The following is a 21,536-nucleotide window of genomic DNA, read 5'->3' as shown; positions in this document are numbered from 1 at the left end:
GGTGTTCTCGGGATAGAGGCGCAGGTCGGCCTGCCCGGAGTCATCGTCCTGGGGTTTTTGTTGTGTGGTGTGGAGGCCGTGCTAGGAGCAATAGGGCTTGCACAGCACTGATTCACGGCGTGCCCCACGCAGAACTCCTGTCTCGGCTCTGGACTCCCTCCTGCCCCCAGGCACCGAGGGAGGAAGCCCCTGCCTACTGCAGTTGTCTGTTGAATCTTTCTGGGCCCGGACACGCACTGCGCCCTCTGTGCCCTGGGCCCAAGGCTCGGCGCGCCCCCGCGGCATGGGGAGCCGGTGAGAAGCGCCCCGTGGGCCTGCACGGCAGAGTAATGCCCTCGGGGTCGTCTTCCGTGTGTTCTGTTTGATTCTCTGCAGTTGTCGCTTTTTGCTGAGAGGAGGAGCCGCCTTTTCAGGACTCCTGGACAGGCTTGGGGGGCGGCGTGCGGGGGTCCCTCTGGCTGGAGTGCACACATGGTGCCTCACAGTGGGGCTGAGACCGCGCTCTCAGCGCCATGCGCTCCCGGGGGGAGGCCCCGTGCGCCTTCCACGGATCCTGTGGGCGCTTTCTCTTGCAGACCATCCAGTCTGGTCTTCCCTCTTCTGTCTTCCAGCCGCGGGTCCAGACTTTTCAAGGACGCTTCTGAAGAGAGTCACTCTGGTCCGAGTGGGCGGGGAGGCCGCCATCGAGTGCAACCCCAAAGCGTCGCCGAAGCCCGTGTACACCTGGAAGAAAGGACGCGACGTGTTGCGGGAGAGCGAAAGGTAACCGTGTGGGCGGGCGCCGTGCGGTCGGGTTCTGGTCAGCCTGCAGGCGGCCCTGGGCGGGCGTTTGCTTCCTGCTCCCCACTCTCGGGGTTGGCCAAGACTCTCGGGGTTGGCCAAGGACGGACACTGTAGGGGTGCCGCGTTCCGCATCAGGGTGCAGGGAGCCGCCCTGCAGGGGTGAAGCCGCACCTGCCTGCGGGCGAGCAGGGGGCGTTTCTTCCCAGAGGTCCTCGCCTCTGCCTGTCCTCTCGCCCTTGCGTGCAAGCCCACTCCGCTTGGCTGTGACCCGGCCTCAGGTGTGGGCAGATCTGTTCGTGTCTCCCGCTCTGACTCTGAAGCGCTGCGTCCGCTCCCACAGCTCATTCTGCAGACACAGGATCCGCCACTCGCTTTCGCGTGGTCTGCTTCGTCTGTGTGACAGCACAGGGTTTCCTTCCTTACCTGACGCCGTCATCTTCGTGTTTCCTGTTAGGCTTGAATTACGTTTGAAATGCGCGTGGTTCCGCCCAGCGTGGGCAGGTGTGGGCTCTTTGGAATGCGTGTCAGGCGTCCCAGTGGCTCGTCTCAGACCGCTCGTGCCTGCCGTCCCTGTAAGAGATCCCCTGCTTTTCTTTCTTCTGTAATCCAGTCGGTTGGAAAATGGTAATTCTGCAGCAGTCTGCTCGTGGCCCAGAGACAGGATTCCCCCGCAGTGTACACGAGGAGTGTGTAGATGCTGACTCAGGTTGCCAGAGGGGCAGTAAGGAAGCTGTGAAGGTACGCACAGATGTACGCGCGACACGTGTGCACCGCGGTGTTTGAGTATACAAATTGGATCATTGCGCTGATGGAGTCCTTTACAGAAATCTTTGCAAATAAAGCCAATAGGGTTTATAGATTATTTACGGACGTACTGAGTTCATAATGTGCATCTCTCTGTTGCTAGTTTGTCCAGAAAACACTACAGTTCGTTGCTGGCTTGACATCCACCTGGAAAGTGAGGGCAGTTTTCATTTTACAGGCCGCATCCTCAGGTTCGTTTCCTTTTCTGCCTCCGTGTCTCCCAAAATGTGGTCTCTGGGTTGTCTGTAATAGTCGGGCATTTACCTCGAACATCATCGAGTCCAGCTGGCTGGCACATGTGTGGCTTGCAGCAACGCTACGTTTTTAAAGTTCTAAGTTAAAGATGATATAAAGAAAAATACCAGGAAAAAAGTTAACGTGGGCGGTAGACATGTCGAAACACATGGATGAAGGAAATGAGAGTGATATTGTAGGTCGGTGGGGAGAGAGGAAGCTGTGCTGTGGCAAACCCTGCGGAAGCTTAAACAACACAAGGCAGTACCCCTCCCGCTGCCTGCCCTCAGGGGTCTGCTGGGGGCTCCGCTGCCCTCCAGGCCAGGCCTGGTGCACCCACACTCTGCAACATTGCCTTGTGAGGGGCAACAGGGCCAGGCACGCACGCCTCTCACAGCCTGGAAGCCCGCACTTCACCTGGGCACCACTGCGTTGGCCACAGGTCACGCTGCCCTGCACCCAGCAGGTAGGCACGGCCTCACCGTGTGCCTGGAAGAAAAGACACAACCTGGTACTTCCTGCCGCGTCGCCACTGCTCGCCGCTGCTGTGGCGTGGCCGCTACTGCATGCTGACTAAGCTGCCCTGGGAAAATGGCATGGCACCCGGCCACCCCCAAACACTCTGTGATAAGTGAATTCAGTCCGTGGTTTCCACCCCGTCCGTGTTCGTTCTTTCTACTCCTGAGTGGGTGAAGAGGGCTCAGGTAGGCTTCAGAATTTACTTGGCACTGGACCGGCGCCGCGGCTCACTAGGCTAATCCTCCACCTTGCGGCACCGGCACACCGGGTTCTAGTCCCGGTCGGGGCTCCAGATTCTGTCCCGGTTGCCCCTCTTCCAGGCCAGCTTTCTGCTGTGGCCAGGGAGTGCAGTGGAGGATGGCTCAAGTCCTTGGGCCCTGCACCCCATGGGAGACCAGGAGAAGCACCTGGCTCCTGCCATTGGATCTGCGTGGTGTGCCGGCTGCAGCGCGCCAGCCGCGGCGGCCATTGGAGGGTGAACCAACGGCAAAGGAAGACCTTTCTCTCTCTCTCTCTCTCTCTCTCTCTCTCACTGTCCACTCTGCCTGTCAAAAAAAAAAAAAAAGAAAGAAAGAAAGAATTTACTTGGCACTAAAAATCTGTTAGAATGTAGGACACTCACGACCTCGGGCCTGCCCTAGGCTGAGCTGGGTCAGGCGGGACAGACGGGAATTCTGGCCTGCAGAGACGCTGGCTGCTCCACCGTGTGCAGACACATGCAGGCCGGCGGCCTCCCCGTCTTCACCTTTGCCAAGGGAAACTCAAAATGTGGACGTTGCTCTAAGCTCCAGCCACTGCTGTTCCGGTTTCAGCGTGAGGACAACACGGGCGTCCACACACAGGCGCGTGCGCTCTGGGCTCGCAGGCTTCTAGGTTCTGAGGCAGACTCAGACACAGACACAGCTGGGCTCCTCGTTTATGGAAAGAAAGGAGGAAAGACGTTGGAATGGTTTCCTGGTCAGAGGGGAGGCATTCTGCCATTCTCGGAGGAAGAGGATCACGGCTGGGCGACCCCAGGCGGGATTTGCGGGGAAAACTTTAGAACCCGCGGTGAGGAAAGGGTCGACGTGATAGGGCGACGTTGTCTGGGTCTGCCCAGGGCCAGGGAATGATTCCTGTTTCTCCTTTAGATAAAGAATCTTATGAACCAAAATATCAAGTTTTAGCATTGAAATGAAAACTCTGTTAATCTCCTAGGTACAAACTACTAGCTCCACACAATGAAACCAAACCGTGGTCAGCCCCGCTGTACGTCGTAGGCCTGTGTGGGGAAGGATTTGCCAAACTCTGCTGACCGTGGGATATTTGATTGGATTTAAGCCAGTCAGCTATCTACAAACAAGTTTACAGCGAACGTTTAAGAAGTGAGATTGTAGAAATCGAAACGTTTTTGTCTTGTTTAGTCACGTGGTGATGTACTCAGCTCAGTGGATATACATTCAGAAACACTAGTTTAATGGTAGCTATTAATTATTTTTTAAAATACGCTCATATGTGCTTGTTCGGGTTTTTGGTTGGACTAGAAGTTGCAAGCGCGTTGACACCGGCCTGGTCTGTATCAAGCTAAGCATCTAAGAGGGAAGACTGAGGGTTCGCAGCGTTGTTCTGGGGGAGCAGGTGGCACATATACAAGGGGGACTCGCAGGTGTGTGATGCTTGCCCGGCCGTGGGAGGGCGGATGCTGCCAGACAGCACGGGGAAGAGCGTGGCAAAGCCGGGGACCTGAGTCCCTAGGAGAGACCCTCAGCCACCAGGCAGGCCCAGGCACGCGGGTAACCAGACAAGGAAAGCTCCCACCTGCAAGAGGGCGGTCACTTTGCTACCTTCTTGCTTTTAGACTTGCTGGAGGAAGTCAGATTAGGGCTAGACAGTTAGAACTGAAAGTCTCAGAACAGAGAGATGGGGCAGGCGTTTGGCATAGCCATGATAGCGCTGCTTGGGACACGCGTCCCTGGGTTCGAGTCCTGGCTCCTCTCCCAAATGGAGCTTCCAGCTGATGCACACCTGGAAGGCAGTGGTGATGGCTGACGTTCTGGGCCCCTGCCACCCCCAGGGGAGGCCTGGCTCAGTCCAGCTCCTGACTTCTGCCTGGCTCAGAACCGGCTGTTGCAGGCATCTGGGGAATGGATCAGGAGATGGGGAGTCTCCGTCTGCCTTTTGAGTAAATTCAATGTTCAATTTAAAAGGTAGAAGAATCATAAAACAGTCTACATTCCTAGAATTTACAGGGACTTAGAAAACCGTCCTTCAGCCGGGACGGGCCACGCAGCTCCCAGTGCAGGAAAACCAACTCAGAGCTGGCCTGCGTGCTTGGGGCTCATTGGCTCACGTCCCTGAGAAGACGGGGTGTGGGGCCTGGTGCTGGGCGTGGCTGGGCCCCCGCCCCCCTGTCACCCACGCCTTTGGCTGTGCCGGCCTCAGTCTGCAGCAGGTGCTCTCAGGATGACCGCCGGCCGCCCCACGCCTGCCGCTCTTCCAGCGTGTCCCAGGAGTTCCAGGTGGGGTCCCGGGGGTAGGCCGGCCTGCCTCGCTGCGGGTCCCCTCTGGCCAGGCCCAGGCAAGGAGCGTGTGTGGTGTGCATTGTGCAGGTGCTTATCCCAAGGGGCCTGTGCAGAAGCATGGGGTCCGGTGCTGTCCCTTGGAGAAGAGGGGCAGACCCCCGGCCCAACCCGCACTGTGACCTGCAGCCTGCTCTCACACGTGCGCACGCGCACACACCGCCCGACATCTAGAATGGCAGAGGCCGCCTGACGTGGGAACACGGTGTCCTCGCCCGCCTCCTCTCCGTGGGCCTCGCTCTCTGAGCTCTGCTGACCACAGCAGCTCCTCACCCTCCTGTCCCCCCACTGCAGGCTGCTCTCATGTCCTCTTCGTTTTTAAGCTTTGTGAAGCCGAACGTCCCTGTTGCGGTCGGTTCCTTCCATGCTTTCTGAGCGGTGCCATGCAGGGTTCAGAGCGCTCATCCATCTCTGCAGGACTGGGGTCTGTGTTACTGTCCAGTGCCTTCTCTGAAGAGGGAAAATGACCTTCAGGGAGCTTCGATCGGATGTGAGGCAGCCGAGCACGGAACACCTCGTTCTGACCACCTCCCGCCAGTGGTCATTTTAAAGAATTAACCAAAAGCTTAAAGGTGGGGGAGAGGGGTTAGTTGTCTGGAAAATTCAGTTAGATGACGCAGTTTACTTCTCACTGAAGCCGAAGGCACGTGGCAGACATCAGTGTGGCCACTGCTGTGTGAATGCCGCGACCGCCCTCACTCGAGAGCCTGTCCTCCAGTCCAGATCTTGGTCTAGTAGTTAGGTGTGGGGCCTGTGGTCATAATGAGGTGTGGGGCCCGGGGGTAATAGTGAGGTGTGGGGTCTGTGGGTAATAGCTGTGGGGTCTGTGGGTAATAGTCAGGTGTGGGGTCTGTGGGTGATAGTGAGGTGTGGGGTCTGTGGGTAGTAGTGAGGTGTGAGGTCAGTGGGTAGTAGTGAGGTGTGAGGTCAGTGGGTAGTAGTGAGGTGTGGGGTCCGTGGGTAGTAGTGAGGTGTGGGGTCAGTGGGTAGTAGTGAGGTGTGGGGTCTGTGGGTGATAGTGAGGTGTGGGGTCTGTGGGTAATAGTGAGGTGTGGGGTCCGTAGGTAATAGTGAGGTGTGGGATCCATGGGTAATAGTCAGGTGTGGGGTCTGTGGGTGATAGTGAGGTGTGGGGTCTGTGGGTAATAGTGAGGTGTGAGGTCAGTGGGTAGTAGTGAGGTGTGGGGTCCATGGGTAATAGTCAGGTGTGGGGTCTGTGGGTGATAGTGAGGTGTGGGGTCTGTGGGTCATAGTGAGATGTGGGGTCTGTGGGTAGTAGTGAGGTGTGGGGTCCGTGGGTAGTAGTGAGGTGTGGGGTCCGTGGGTAATAGTGAGGTGTGAGGTCCGTGGGTAATAGTCAGGTGTGGGGTCCGTGGGTAGTAGTGAGGTGTGGGGTCCGTGGGTAATAGCGAGGTGTGGTGTCTGTGGGTAGTAGTCAGGTGTGGCGTCACGCCGGCGGCTCCCGCCAGGCCTCAGCCCTGCAGCCGGGCGTCCGGATTTCAGAGCAGCCGGAGTGTTGTTCACGCGGGTGGCCGTCTTGGACGGCATCTGGAAGGGCTGAGCCGTGCCCATCTCCTGAGGGGGAAGGTGGCGGACGGGCGGGCTTTAATGACACCTCGAGCGGAGGCTTGGAAACAGACAGGAGCAGGACAGGACGCCTCCTTGGGGTCCGGCCTCAGCCTCGGAGGCGGGCAGTGCCCTGGGTGACCACAGTGGGCACCGGGAGGACGAGTCCAAGTGAGGTCAGGAGGCTCCCATGAGCACTGTGTGGAGGGGAGCCCCGTGCAGGGCTGGCTCCTCAGGGAGCTCAGAGCGGCCGCACAGCCCCGCCCCTCTGCCCACTCTCTGTTGTCCTGGGACCAGTGCCACCGGTGCCCTGCCCTCGCAGTCACTTCTTACTGTCAGCCCCGCCTTCTCCCCTGCACCCAGTCAGAATGCAAATCTCATGAGAACAAGTGCACACACACGTGTGTGTGTGTGTGTGTGTGGCTTAAACAATACAAGCTCAGTATCACACAGGCCTGGGAGTCAGAGCACTGCAGTGGGTCTCCCGAGTGACCCCCAGGCTCCTGCAGGGCCATCTGCAGCTGCCAGCCGGCCCTCCCGGCATGGCCCCGCCCTCCGTGGTCCCAGCTGGCAGTGATGAGTGCCAGGCCTCCTGTGAGCTCCCTGCGGCCTCCCTCTCCTGTGCCGTGGTTGCACTGGGCCGGTCCTGTGTGCCGTTCCTGTCTGACTCCCGCCCAGAGTGCTCACTGGCCTGGAGCAGGTGCACAGGAACGCACGTCTAGTGGGAAGCGGGCCGTGCAGGCCTGGGCTGGGCCATGGAGCTGTGGCTCTTGGTGTTGGAGACAGGCAGCTGCGGATTGAGTGGTTCATCCAGAACGAACAAGGAAGGAGCCCTGAGGGGCAGCCGTGTTCAAAGACTGGATGGCAGTGCCGTCTGCGGGGAGGAGGGGGAACCATGAGGAGAAAGCAGCAGACAGAAGCCGGTGGCCGGAAGGTGCTGTTGAGGGGCCCAGCACCCTGGTGGCGTTGGGAGCCTGGGCCCCACCAGGGCAGGCAGATGCCAGCCACTCGGGAGCGGCAGACACGAGCAGAGTCCAGTGATGTTTGCCTGCCCCTAACCCTGCAGTATAATCAGATCTAGGCTCACACTCTCTGAACACTTTCAACTCGGGAATAAAATCCATGCTCCCGCCTAGAGACAGTGACGTCAGCCTTAGAGGTGAAGTCGGGTCGTGGCCCCATTTGCCTGTCTCCCCAGAGGCCTCTGGAGGAGTTGAAATTCACGGGAGAAGTGGGAGGAGGCCCCAGCAGGCACCGGCAGAAGCCACACTGTCTGCTAGGTGGGACGCCCAGGCCTGCAGACAGGAGTGTGGGAGGGTAGGGTGGGGCGGGCAGAGGCGGGAGCTGGCGGGCGTTCGCCCAGGAGGCCGGTGCAGAGGGGAAGTGGATTGCTCCCGGCGCTCTGTCTCTACCGCGAGGCCTGTGTGTGCTCTGGTGAGAAACCTGCCCTCAGCATCTCTCTCAGTGGCTGCCGAGCTGCGGCACTGTTATTAGGAGCTGCCCTGGGGAACAATTATGATTTTGCAATAATTAGAGGCGGTTCATCTCCATCATAATGGAAATCCTGCCTCGGAGGCAAAACAACATCAGGGCAAGCGAGCGTCAGCGTCAGCGTCAGCGTTGGGCTGGACCCCGCAGCCTGCTCGTTGGTGCCGTGCAGGTGGAGACGGCGCTTCGCCTGCTTCCAGGTGCAGACCCGGGATCTCCACCTGTCTCTCCCGGGGCCCCCTGAGTGCAGACCCAGGCGTTCAGGGAGCTGTGACTGATGGCGCCACGACGCTGGCCACCACACGTTTGCCTGTGACCCAGCCCTGGGGAGCCCCCTGAGCTCCCCACAGCCCCGGCTTCTCTGCTCTGTGCTCTCCCTTCAGCTGTGACCGCGAGGACCACACTCAGGCAGCCGGAGACCTTGTCCTGTCCGTGCAGCAGGACCTCTTGGGAAATGGAACACGGAATTCTTTCAAGCAAGGTCCCCTTAGGAACGCTCTGGGAGCTGCTCCGTCCTCTGCCTCTGTCCTGCTTTGCAGGGCTTCCTGGCTCTCTTGGGAACCTCACAGCTGTTCAGCTCCTTAGCTGGTGTCCTTGGCACCGGCCTCACCAGGTCTCTCGGGGATGGAGCCGGCTGCATCGTACCTCTGTTTGATCCCATCAGACCTTTCATAGCTGGGTTCAAAGCAGGCAGGGCTTAAAGACAAAGGCTGCGCCTCGTGTCTGGGTTGTCCAGGGAGGGCCCTTTCCTCAGCTTGCATTTCCCCCCGGACACCGACAGGGCCGTGAGGACAGCGGCCATCTGTGCTGGAGCACACAGGTCCCCAGTGTGTGTGCAGAGCCTCGAGGGGAGGGGACCCTGGGTGGTTGTGCATGAAGTGAATGGACCGGCCGGCGCCGCGGCTCAGTAGGTTAATCCTCCGCCTTGCGGCGCCGGCACACCGGGTTCTAGTCCTGGTCGGGCGCCAGATTCTGTCCCGGTTGCCCCTCTTCCAGGCCAGCTCTCTGCTGTGGCCCGGGAGTGCAGTGGAGGATGGCCCAAGTGCTTGGGCCCTGCACCCCATGGGAGACCAGGAGAAGCACCTGGCTCCTGCCTTTGGATCAGTGCGGTGCGCTGGCCACAGCGGCCATTGGAGGGTGAACCAAGAGCAAAGGAAGACCTTTCTCTCTGTCTCTCTCTCTCTCACTGTCCACTCTGTCAAAAAAAATTAAAAAGAAAAAGAAATGAATGGACCAGGCAGCCAGCACCTCATGCTCGCAAGGAGTTGGTGTAGAAGCCGGGACAGCTAAGGGAGGGGGCCGAGAGAGAGATCTGCTTGGAAGGAAAGGGGAGAGAGTTGAGCGGGGGAGGAAGCCTGGGGTGGGGCCGAGAGAGAGATCTGCTTGGAGGGAAAGGAGAGAGAGTTGAGCGGGGGAGGAAGCCTGGGGTGGGGCCGAGGCAGGCGGAGAGCAGCGAGGAGCTCCCGCTGCCCTGGGACTGGGACAGGCTGTAGAGGAAGGACCTGGCGTCCCTGGTGGTCCCTGCCCTGCCCAGCCGGGTTCCCTGGGTGAGCTCAGGAAGCAGCCATGGTGACCGCTGTCGCCCAGCTGAGAAGCCACACGCCCTTCCTGAGCCGCGTTTCTCTGTTCCGGTGCCACATCCCCTGCAAGGGATGCAGACCAGTGCCCGGGTGTGTGTCCCCGAATCCACGAAGGTGTGCTGGGATCCCCCAGGTGCCGGCAGCGTGGTTCTGCAGGGGTCTCGGAGGCGCTGAGGAGCTGGATTGTCTCCCGGGGGTGCTCACACTCAGCCAGCCCACAGTGCACCTGCTCTGTCCCCTCCTGCACTCTCGAGCGCTCTGGGCCTTCTTCCACTCCCCACACAGCCCTGTGCCTCCTGCCACGCCTGGGAACCTGCTCGCCGTGCTGCTGGCCCCGGGCCTGCTCAGCCACAGCCCTCAGCGTGGGGCCAGACCTGTGCAAGCTGAGAGAGGTTTCTAGTGTGCAATGGGAGGAAATTCCTACACATCAGAATGAGACGGACGGCAGATGTCCATGTCCAGCTTCAGGCACAGCCTTAGCCATGGTCACAGATCCTCCGTGACCCGCTCACCACAGGGCAGGGTGCAGAGACCACAGCCTGGGGTGTTTGCCCCCTGGAGGTTGATGGACTAGGTCGCCACCCCTGGCCTGACTCATCCCTGTGCATGGCCCAAGGGGCGTGGAGCGTCCTCCTAGTGACAGCCCTTCAGGTTGTCCATTGTGACGCACACTCTTGGTGGACTTCCCATTCCCACTACGGCCATCTGAGCAAAGGAAGGGGGAGTAAGTCTGGGTGGAGAACTCCACTGTTCCCAAGGCCCCTAACCTGTGCTGCTTGGGGAGGGCCATCTTTTCAGGCCCCCAAGGCCCAAACTCCCTGGGGAAGCCAGCAGGGGAGGCTTTCTTGTGCAGACAGGAGAGTGTGTGTAGCTAGCTGTTCACTTCTCTGCGTCTGCACCCCAGGGAACGTGCAGTGAGGGTTGACGAGGACCGTGTGGCTTTACCGCTTCAGGGTCAGCAAAGTCGTCAGAGGCCCCGTGCAGCTGAAGGAGGAGAGGAGAGACCTCACGGGACCTGCTTCCTGGGGCTCCCGGAATGCAGCTGTTAGGACAGCACGCACACACACACACACACACACACGCCTGTCAGGACAGCGCGCGCGCACACACACACACGGCTGTCAGGACAGCGCGCACACACGTGCACGCACACGCACACAAGCACACACGTGTGCACGCACACGCACGGCGTAGTCCAGGCAGAGGTGGCAGTGAAAGGCACACAGGGAGGAGCCTGAGACTCGGGTGGGGCTTTGGTGACGTGAGATGAGCCTGTGGCTGGGGAGGCAGAGCCACACGGAGAGGGGGGAGGGAAGCGAGAACTTTCCATGCCGGGAGCTGGGGAGTGGGCGCGAGTAGGGAGCAGACGTGAGCAAGTTCCGTGTGAGGTGTGCGGTGGGAGAGGGCTCTGCCGGGCGGCGCAGGACCTGGTGCCCGTGGAGAGTGAGTGGGAGAGAGCGCGTGGTCAGCAGCAGCGTGGAGGTTCAATGGCTTCTTTTTTTTAAGTCCCCAGAGGGCGTGTGCTCATGTACGTGATGCTGCACATGTGTGCTCATGTATGTGGTACTGTGCACGCATGCTCGTGTATGTAGTGCCATGCACGTGCGCTCATGTACGTGATGCTGCACACACGTGCTCATGTATGTGGTGCCATGCACATGTGCTCATGTACATGGTGTTGTGCACGTGTGCTCATGTATGTGGTTACCATGCATGCATGCTCATGTATGTGGTGCCATGCACGTGTGCTCACATATGTGATGCTGCACACACGTGGTGTTGTGCACGTGTGCTCATGTATGTGGTGCTGCACATGTGTGCTCATGTATGTGGCACTGTACATGTGTGCTCATGTATGTGTACTGTACATGTGTGCTCGTGTATGTGGTACTGCATGTGTGTGCTCATGTATGTGGTGCTGCACACGTGTGCTCATGTATGTGGTACTGTACATGTGTGCTCATGTATGTGGTGCTGTACATGTGTGCTCATGCATGTGGCACTGCACACGTGTGCTCATGTATGTAGTGCCAGGGACGTGATGCTGCACACACGTGCTTATGTATGTGGTGTCGTGCATGTGTGCTCACGTACATGATACTGCACATGTGTGGTCATGTATGTGGTGCCATGCACATGTGCTCATGTATGTGGTACTGTGCACACATGCTCCTGTATGTAGTGTCATGCACATGTGCTCATGGACGTGATGCTGCACACACATGCTCATGTATGTAGTGCCATGCATGTGTGCTCATGTACATGATTCTACACACATGTGCTCATGTATGTGGTACTGTACCCGTGTGCTCATGTACATGGTGTGCATGTGTGCTCATGTACGTGGTGCCATGCACATGTGCTCATGTATGTGGTTACCGTGCACGCATGCTCATGCATGTAGTGCCATGCTCGTGTGCCCATGTATGCAGTGCTCATGTACATGGCCCCGTGCACTTGGTGCCATGCACATAGCACCCTATGTGTGCTGCTCTGCACATGCTGCTGGTCCAGGGGGCGTCCACTCTGTCCACCCCTGTGTTTCTGCCGTACAGTTTTATCCTCATAGTTCAGTCACTGATGGGCCAGGCTTGGTCACATCTCTGCTATTCAGCATCCTTCATGGAGCGGCTAAATCCCTTTTGCCAAACGCTCTCATCAGAGCTGGGCTCAGCCCTCTGTGTAGTCAGCACAGGGCACGCGGGTGCACACGGCACGGGGCCCGGGTTCCTGATGCGAGGCCTCTGTGTAGTCAGCACAGGGCACGCGGGTGCACACGGCACGGGGCCCGGGTTCCTGGTGCGAGGCCTCTGTGTGGTCAGCACAGGGCACGCGGGTGCACACGGCACAGGGCCCGGGTTCCTGGTGCGAGGCCTCTGTGTGGTCAGCACAGAGCACGCGGGTGCACACAGCACGGGGCCCGGGTTCCTGGTGCGAGGCCTCTGTGTGGTCAGCACAGAGCACGCGGGTGCACACAGCACGGGGCCCGGGTTCCTGGTGCGAGGCCTCTGTGTGGTCAGCACAGGGCACGCGGGTGCACACGGCACAGGGCCCGGGTTCCTGGTGCGAGGCCTCTGTGTAGTCAGCACAGGGCACGCGGGTGCACACGGCACAGGGCCCGGGTTCCTGGTGCGAGGCCTCTGTGTGGTCAGCACAGGGCACGCGGGTGCACACGGCACAGGGCTCGGGTTCCTGAGGCCCGCTGGCAGATACAGGACTCTAGTACACAGAGTCGCAGTGTGTGTGAGTGTGCACATGTGTGTACATTTCACTGTACACGCCTCCTCCCACCCCCTCCCCAGAATAAGTAATGCCCTATAATTCAGCTGTCTTCCTACATGAAGCCATGCAATTCTATCATAGAACAGGAGTTTGGAAATGTGAGAGAAAACACATCTTTGGTAATATTTCCCCAAATGCTGTAACCTCCCACTCCTGTAAAAGTCAGTACGTGCAGGCGTCGGCAAGGCTGGGAGCGTCTCCGGAAAGCACGTGACCGGGAGGGACATGTGCCTGTGTCCACGCAAGGTCACCGACCCAAATCGCTGAAGAGATACGGGAGCCCCATAAAGTGGGTGGAAAGTGTGACAAAGCTATGCGTAGATGTCAAGAATTCCCACATCATAAAGGAATCCTCATCTCTTCATTCTGTCCCCCATGAGGTCTCCGAAGAGCCGGGGAGCTGCCCTCAGTCTGCCCATGCGGCCCCTGCTGCAGGACGCGGTCCCTGCCCCCCTGGTGAGAGGTCCCCTGAGTTCCCACCTCCGAGTGAGTCCTTCAGCCACTGTGGCCATTTGGGGAGGAACCAGTCGATGGGAGCTTCTTCCCTGTGTCTGTCTCCCTCCCTTCTTCCCTCCCTCCCTCCTTCCCTCTCTCTGTCTCTCTCTGTCTCTCTCTCTTTCCCTCCAGCTATCAAATTTTTTTCATATCCTTACATAGCAAAGTTGGGACTGAATCCTTCAACAGGAAAGGAAGAAGGGTTACTTAACAGCTGTTTATAGGATTGGAAGTTGACACTCGGGCCTGACAGGTGATGAGTTCAGTCCGGCCCAGGGGAGCCAGCACGGGCTCAGTGAGGCTGCACTGGGTGCTCAGAGTGGCCACCTTGGGGGTCCCCACGCTGTGCAGGTCAGATTGTGGCAGGGGCACTCCCACCAGAGGATGGCCTGGGCTGGCGTACAGCAGCACCTTCGAGGGGCACGGCTGGTTTGGAGCTCGGGGGGATGTCAGGAGATGCGGCTCCAAGCTGTCTTCCTGGAGGAGGTTCATGGACAGAACGTGGGGAAGCTGAAGGCGTGTGGACAGATTCTGCTGAAATCTGCAGAGCGCGCGCGTGTGTGTGTGTGTGTGTGTGTGTGTGTGTAGGAAAGAGGAAGACACAGAAAACCGTCGGAACCCAAAAGGACTGGGGACTCGGGATGCTGTGAGATTCTGAGAGCAGACAGTGGTCAGCAGGGCCAGGTGTGGCCACAGGATCAGCAAGATTGAGAACCAGCAGCTGTACGAATTTGGAGGAAACGAGGAAACAGTCAGAACTAACCCTGGAGTGGACGGGGCGGTGAGACAGGGCGCCTGGTGGGAGGAAGCAGCTGGACGTGAGGCGAGCCCAGAGAAGGGGGGAGGTGGGACCCCGACCGTGTTTGCAGCAGGCACGCTACAGGATGGAGGAGGCCGCGGTGCTCACGGTGATCCCCTTAGCACCACACTGTGCCAAGGCAAGGTGCCGGCGGCTGGACGGTTCACAGGAGAGCGCAGGACCCACAGCCAGCGACTGCCGAAGTGGGGAGGGGACTGTCTTCCTTCCCGGGGGAGGCAGGAGGGGGTGTGTGAGGGGACGGGGACGGCATGGTTGAAGGGCAGCCGAGGAGGCCCAGGTACCTGACCCTGACCCCCGCCTGGACGACACAGGCCACGGGGCGGGTGCCCGGGAGAAAGGGGTCCTGACCGCCCTCTGTGCTGGTGTGCTAGGAACAAGGTGTGCCTGCACTTGGCACATTGCCAGTGGCTGCCGCACCTGCCGCACACGCCGGCTCTCCCACCTCTGCATCTGCTCGAGAAGGTTTCGTTGCAGCAGAGGGCGTTTGTTCTGAAGCGTGAGCAAAGCGTTACAGAAAAAGAGGCCGGCGGCTCCCGCATGGAGAACAGTGTTTTCCAGGCGAATGGGATGTCTCTGGCCGAGGATGAAACAGCACCTTTCAAGTCGGCCTCGTTCCGCTCCCCTCTGCAGGACGTCCGGTCGTCAGCAGCCCTGCCGTTCCTCCCCTTGCGTGCTGCGTCTTCCTCCTCTGCTCTGCAGCCCTTGTTCTGCTTCTGTTCTCTCCCTCGCCGCCCTCCTCCCCTCCCTCCCTCTCTCTCCTCCCCACCCCTCCAGAGCCTGGAACACCATCCGTGCAGAGACAGCTCCCACATGTGCGTCTTTGGCCTGGGTTCTCCCTGAGAGCCTTGGGCTTAGCACGCCTGGAGCAGGGCTGCTGCCACCAGCTTCCACGGCCTCCACGGCCTCCACTCGGACCCTGCCCTCTGCCCTTCTGATGGCTCCAGCCAGAGACCAGACACTGCCGCCGCTTTCTCTGTTTCTCCATCCCACGTGTGCAGTGCACCTGCAGGTTTTTTTTTTTTTTTTTTTTTTTTTTTAACAGGCAGAGTGGACAGTGAGAGAGAGAGACAGAGAGAAAGGTCTTCCTTTACCGTTGAGTCACCCTCCAATGGCTGCCGTGGCTGGCGCGCTGCGGCTGGCGCACTGCACTGATCCGATGGCAGGAGCCAGGTACTTATCCTGGTCTCCCATGCGGGTGCAGGGCCCAAGCACTTGGGCCATCCTCCACTGCACTCCCTGGCCACAGCAGAGAGCTGGCCTGGAAGAGGGGCAACCAGGACAGAATCCGGCGCCCCGACCGGGACTAGAACCCAGTATGCTGGCACTGCAAGGTGGAGGATTAGCCTAGTGAGCCGCGGCGCCAGCCATCTGCAAGTTCTATAAACTTCTGCTTCCAAGAACAGAGCCAGGGCGACGTCCTTCGGCAGCGTTAGTTTCCACGGCATCGCAGGTGCGTCTCTTCAACTTGCTCATCCCGCCCGAGCGCTCTGTGATTGACAGTCTCTCATGGCATGGGAAGAGCCCGCGGTCCTCTGCCCCATGGCGTTTTCCCAACCCTCTCCCCAGAAGTCAGACTGCGAGTCCCACACACAGCAGTTCCCTGGGGCCTCGCCACCCTGTGGATTCTCTTACTTTCCCAGGAACCCTTCTGTCTCAGGGCCGAGAGTGCACCCCCACCCTCCTCCGTAATTGCTATCGGAGGTAATTGCGCTGTCTCCCGTATGCTCCCTGCTGGGGGCGCTGTGAGTAGCTCTGCCTTGTAGGGGAACCCAGCTCCCATGCCCATTGGGACACCCCCTGGCCTCGTGTCTGGGATGTTCTGTATCCAGGAGGCAGCGTCTCTCCTTTGCTTTGAGTTGCATGAAAAGGAATGACACTTCTGCCACCCTGCCTGGCTGCCTGCCCGTTGTCCCAAGGTGGCTTTGTGCAAGCCGAACAAAGAGGGTTAAAAAAAATACATCACAAATGCATTACCAAGTGCAGGCCTGCAGGTCCGCGTCCACATCCAGCTGTGAGTTTGCAGAAGCCACATGGGGGCTTGAACGCTGGGGATGTCCACCAAGAATGGCACATTCAGAAGCAGGAAGGGAGGGCGAGGCTCAGAGGTGCATGTCTGCCTCGCCCCGCACCTGCCTTTCCCCAAACCTGGTCAGGAGGATGGCCAGACTGGAGGGAGTAGGAGACAGGCAGCTTCCTGCCCCGGCAGTGCTGGGGTACCACGTGTGCACCCCTTCTCCTGCGGCTCGCCACACACTGTCAGAGGCAGGGGCTTTGGAAGGCAGCCGGGGCTGGTGGGGGCACAGGAGCGGATGATGGGGGGATGAGGGGATGAGGATGAGCAGTGTGTCCTGTGCTGTGGGTCTCTCCAGCAGTTCTGCCGGGCATGCGTGTTTGGCTGCTGCAGCCGTGACTGGGCCCTGACAGCATGCGTCCTGTGGAGGAATCCTTTGCCCAGAGTGAAGGCATGCAGCTGTCCAGCAAGGATCACAGTCACAGTCCCAGGCAGGCAGACGCTGTCGCGGGGTCCCGGAAGGCATCAAGCTCAGGGCTCCCAAGTGCGCTTTCTTTGGGAAAGAAGTAAGCACAGTGTATCAGCCACACCATGCGTAACCTTTTAGGATCAGTTTCCAACAAGTGCAGCATCATGTAATCCCGACTTCTCCTGTGCCTCTGCCTCCCGTTCCCCGTGGTGGCGGAGGCTGGGCTGAGACAGGCTGTCCTGCCAGCTCCATGTTCTTGCGCTGGTTTCGGTGCAGGTATTTCTGTGTCTGTTTCTCTGTAGACGCTGAAGAGAAGAGTGTGGTCGGCGGGGCCACACATGCTAAGAAACCCCAGACAAGCTGCCCACGGTGAACTGCCATGTGCTTTCAGACAAAGCAAGGCGTGGCAGGAAAACACGCTCACCCGTGACTCACCCGTGTATTCCTCTGCGCCACGTGTGCCTGCTGCAGGCAGTGGTGTTCATGGACCTGCACCTGCCTCTGCCCTATGTCACGGAGCCCCCTCGGAAGGGCCAGCAGGTTTGGGATCCCTCCAGCCAGTAGGGAAGCCTGGACAAGAGCCTGCTTCCTCACATTGAGTGCAACGCTCTTTTTGTTTTCCGTGAACGGTTAAGCAGGAGAAACTCTGTGGCTGCCTTCCCTGGAGGTCGTGCGAATCCACTGTTGCTGTTACTGGCTTTTTGTTTCTCCTTTTTGTTCCTGTTTGCTCCGTCACTCTGACGTGAGTGACAGCTGCCAGCCAGACCCCTGCTTGTTCCATGGAAGATTCCCATCCTCCATAGCCCCGCCCCATTCTGGTTTTCCTTGCGTTTTTTCTGAGCAGCTGACTGTCCATCTAACTCAGTCCGCAGCAGATAGATAAAACAAAGAACTAAACTTGCCTTCCAAACCAGGAAATTATTCTGTTCCGACATTATTGCTCCTATCAAACCCCCGTGCCATTAAAGCTGTCTCTTTTAAATGAATGTGCACGGGGTGCATTGTTTATTCAATTTAATTGTTGGGGAAAAACCTCGTGCAAAGGAGTGGCGGTTGGAGCTGGCTTCTGCCAGTTGCAGCCTTGTGAATGAGTGTCCAATTAAGCAGCGGCTCGCCAGGACGCAGGGAGCACTGGCATCTGTTATCTTAATTAAACAAGTTGCTTTCTAAGGAGGCTTAGCGCTGCTGTGCGGGAGCAGGTCTGACCCAGAAACGCTAGGTGCGCTTGTTCTCTTTGTGGGATTTGGTTGGCTGTGAACTCCCACTTGGTCCATTATTCCGCTGCTGTGTCAGGCTCTGTGATCTACAGACCGCTCATCTGCTCAACCCCTGGGAGCCGGGGAGGGGAGGAGACTCCAGTCCCGGATGCAAAGCCTGCTCACCGGGGGGTTGCAACGTGGAGACAGGGCTGTGGTCAGGGAGACCAGATCCTCCGCTGCATGTCAGGCACCCAGGACAACCCGTGCCGACAGCACAGACCCGCCGTCCTGGGACTGTCTTCATCTTTGAGATACAGAGAGCTCTGGAAGCAAAATGTTCTCTCTGCCTTTTGTTCTTCTTCTCCCTGATCTGCTTATCCAGGGCAGGTTCACAGGAAGCTCATCTGGTGGCAAAACAAGCTAGAGGCTGCTTGACAGATGTCGCTGTACCCCACAGTTAACAGGAGAAGGGGAGGCTGTCCTTTTTTTTTTCTTTTTGACAGGCAGAGTTACAGTGAGAGAGAGACAGAGAGAAAGGTCTTCCTTTGCCGTTGGTTCACCCCGCAATGGCCACTGCAGCTGGCGCACAGCGCTGATCTGATGGCAGGAGCCAGGAGCCAGGTGCTTCTCCTGGTCTCCCATGGGGTGCAGGGCCCAAGCACTTGGGCCATCCTCCACTGCACTCCCGGGCCACAGCAGAGAGCTGGACTGGAAGAGGGGCAACCGGGACAGAATCCGGCACCCTGACTGGGACTAGAACATGGTGTGCCGGCACCGCAGGTGGAGGATTAGCCAAGTGAGCCGAGGCGCGGGCCTGGGGAGGCTGTCCTTACCCACAGTTAACAGGAGGAGGGGAGTGGGTTTCAGGAAGCCCGAGGAAGATGCGTGTGGTGAGGAAGCTGCACGTGGGTTTCCTGGACTGTCTGCCCAGAACGTAACAGAGCTTCTGATTCATTCCCACAAAGGTGTTGAAGTCCCCGGCAGTCAGGTGGGAGTTACTGCATCTGACTTCCCAGGGAGGCGTGAGGATCAGGGTTAGACGTCCTGAGTCTCCACGCAGAGCTGTCCCCAGAGGTTTCAGATTGGGGCTTTAGTGAGGATGACATCATCTTGCTCATGGCAGGCCGCGAGCCCTCCGGCTGCTCCTCTCTCTTCTCTGTTTTTATTATTATTTTTTAAAGTATTTATTTAACCAAAAGGCAGAGAGACAGAAAAAGACAGATGGACAGAGACCTTCCACCTGCTACTTCACTCGCCAAATACGCACAGCAGCCCGGGCTGGGCCAGGTTGAAGGCGGGAGCTGGGAACTTCATCCAGGCCTCCCCTCTGGGTGGCAGGGACCTGAGCACTTGCCATCACCTGCTGCCTCCCAGGGTGCACACGGGCAGGCCGCTGGAACCAGAAGCAGAGCTGGGGCTCAAACCCAAATGCAGGTGTCCGAAGAGCATCTTCCGGGCTGCACTGGCCTGCTCCTCCCTGAACTGTGAGGGCCCCCTTGTCCTGCAGCTCAGCCTGCGCACCGGCAGGGGGCCTGGCTCCTGTCCTGGCAACCTCCGCAGTGTGGCAGGAAATTAGAATTTCTGCTGCACCTGCAGGTCACAGAGCCGATTGCCTGCAGGACACCTGTGCCCGTCTCAGGTGCGTTTGTCGTCCAGGACCCGCCCACGTTGTCCGGTCGGTGTGCTCTGTCCTTGTCTGCCCGGTGGAGCTAGGGGTGGGGAGGGCCCAGGCCAACCCAGCCAGAGCCTCTCCCTCTCTGGGAGCCAGCCCTCTCCCACAGGGAAAGACAGGGCAGGGCCGGCTGGTGGCATCTCCCTGTGTCCCAGAAGTCGCTCCTGGCATCTGGCCTCCAGCTGCCTTGGTCCCTTTGGGGTGGTTCCTGGAGTGCCCTGACTACGCCTGCACTCACCCGGCTGGAACTGCCAGATCCCTGTCCCTCCCACACAGCCCTGTCCCTCCCCACACACCCTGTGCCTCCCACACAGCCCTGTCCCTCCCACACAGCTCTGTCCCTCCCACACAGCCCTGTCCCTCCCACCCCACACAGCCCTTGTCCCCCCCACACAGCCCTTGTCTCTCCTACACAGCCCTTGTCCCCCCCACACAGCCCTGTCCCCCCACCCCACACAGCCCTGTCCCTCCCACACACCCTGTGCCTCCCACACAGCCCTGTCCCTCCCACACAGCTCTGTCCCTCCCACACAGCCCTTGTCCCTCCCACACAGCCCTGTCCCTCCCACACAGCCCTTGTCCCTCCACCCCACACAGCCCTGTCCCTCCCACACAGCCCTGTCCCTCCCACACAGCCCTGTCCCTCCCACACAGCCCTGTGCCTCCCACACAGCCCTGTCCCTCCCACATAGCCCTTGTCCCTCCCACACAGCCCTGTCCCTCTCACACAGCCCTGTCCCTTCCCCAGAAGGAGATCACAGTGGGGACAGGGGCTGCTGCCCATTCCCGCAGGCGCGTGTGCGGCGTCTGCTCCGACCCAGGAGTGGGTGGAGTTTGGCTGCCTGGGGAGGACTCGGGGGTCAGCCCAGGGGCACCCACTGGGCTCCTGGTGCACTGATGAACGCTGAAGCAGACATGGAGGACGGACCCCGGTCAGGGCAGCCCTTCGCACGGCCGCAGGTGTCTCGTGCTCACCTGTGCTGAGGAGCAGGTCCTGGCTTAGCGACCTCAGCTGTGGCCCTCAGCCCACAGCTCACATGATGTCCCAGGCCCTCTTTCAAGCAAAATGAGCACCGTTGCCCTGGCGGCACAGACTTAGCAAGGAAGGGACCGAGAAGTCCCCGTGTGGCCCCCCGGAGTCCCATCAGCACCTTGTGGCCGCAGAGGAAGAGCCGATGCACTCTTGGCTGAGCCATTGCCCGCTGTGCCCGGGGCCTCCCCGAGCCCTAGCCGGGTCTGCAGTCTCTCCTGTAGCCCTTGGAGTCCCCCGCAGACGTACCCCCGAGGACGCGCGCTCACCTGCCGTGGTCACTGTGCACCCTTGAGCACTCAGCACGGCTGGTGGCGCCTGATAGCGCTTCCATCCATCAACAGGGACAGATGAACCAGCCCCCGTCTGCAGGGGCAGGCGCTTCATCGCGACACTGTGTGTCCCACCTGTGCGCTAGTGACAGTAGTAACCACCTTTTAAATATGAGGAGACAGCCCATGTGAACGCCTAGAATTGTATCTAAGCAGAGAGAGAATCTGGTGTCTGCTTGCCAAGATAGAAAGTACCCGGACCACAATGCCAATCTTGCTCGTATCCACTTGGCTTAAACAAGTAGGTTGATAAGATTTGTCTTCGGGGGCACCACGTGGCACAAAGTCGTGCCGCCATCCCGTATGGCCACAGGTTTGAGTCCCGGCTGCTCCACTTCTGATCCAGCTTCCTGCTAATTAATGTGCCTGGGAAAGCAGCGGATGCGGCCTTGCTCCCTCCCTCGTGCCACGTGTCACATTGTCAGTGTGTGAACGGTCTTGTCATCCGTCACGGTGCTGCCAGGGAATTGCAGTCTGTTTATCGGGGTTTTTCCTCTGACCTTTGGTTTCCTTCATCCTGCAGGCTCCCCGAGGAGGTTCGGAGAACACGTGTCCCTCAGATCTATGGCAGGTCCTTCCTCCTCGCGAGGGCGGGGCAGTCAGGTGTTGGGGCGGAGACCTGCGGCTGCAGTGCGTTGGTGCCTGCCCTGGGCTGAGCCGACCTCGGGCCCTCTTGCACAGGGAAGGACAGCAG

At 59.3% G+C, this 21,536-nt stretch overlaps 1 protein-coding gene across 7 annotated transcripts in view; it reads left to right on the top strand.

Moving 5' to 3' along the window:
* CNTN4 (contactin 4) overlaps window positions 1-21,536 on the top strand; it is a 734,964-nt gene that overhangs the window by 628,428 nt on the left and 85,000 nt on the right. For all 7 annotated transcript variants that reach the window (XM_051831896.2, XM_051831894.2, XM_051831892.2 and 4 more), the window contains one exon: window positions 612-762. In XM_051831896.2, the coding sequence (XP_051687856.2) occupies window positions 612-762 (151 nt within the window). The remainder of the gene's footprint in view (window positions 1-611; window positions 763-21,536) is intronic.

The sequence above is a fragment of the Oryctolagus cuniculus genome, chromosome 10 (assembly GCF_964237555.1).
Source record: "Oryctolagus cuniculus chromosome 10, mOryCun1.1, whole genome shotgun sequence".
Classification (NCBI taxonomy): Eukaryota; Metazoa; Chordata; class Mammalia; order Lagomorpha; family Leporidae; genus Oryctolagus; species Oryctolagus cuniculus.
This window is presented reverse-complemented; position numbering and strand designations above follow the sequence as displayed.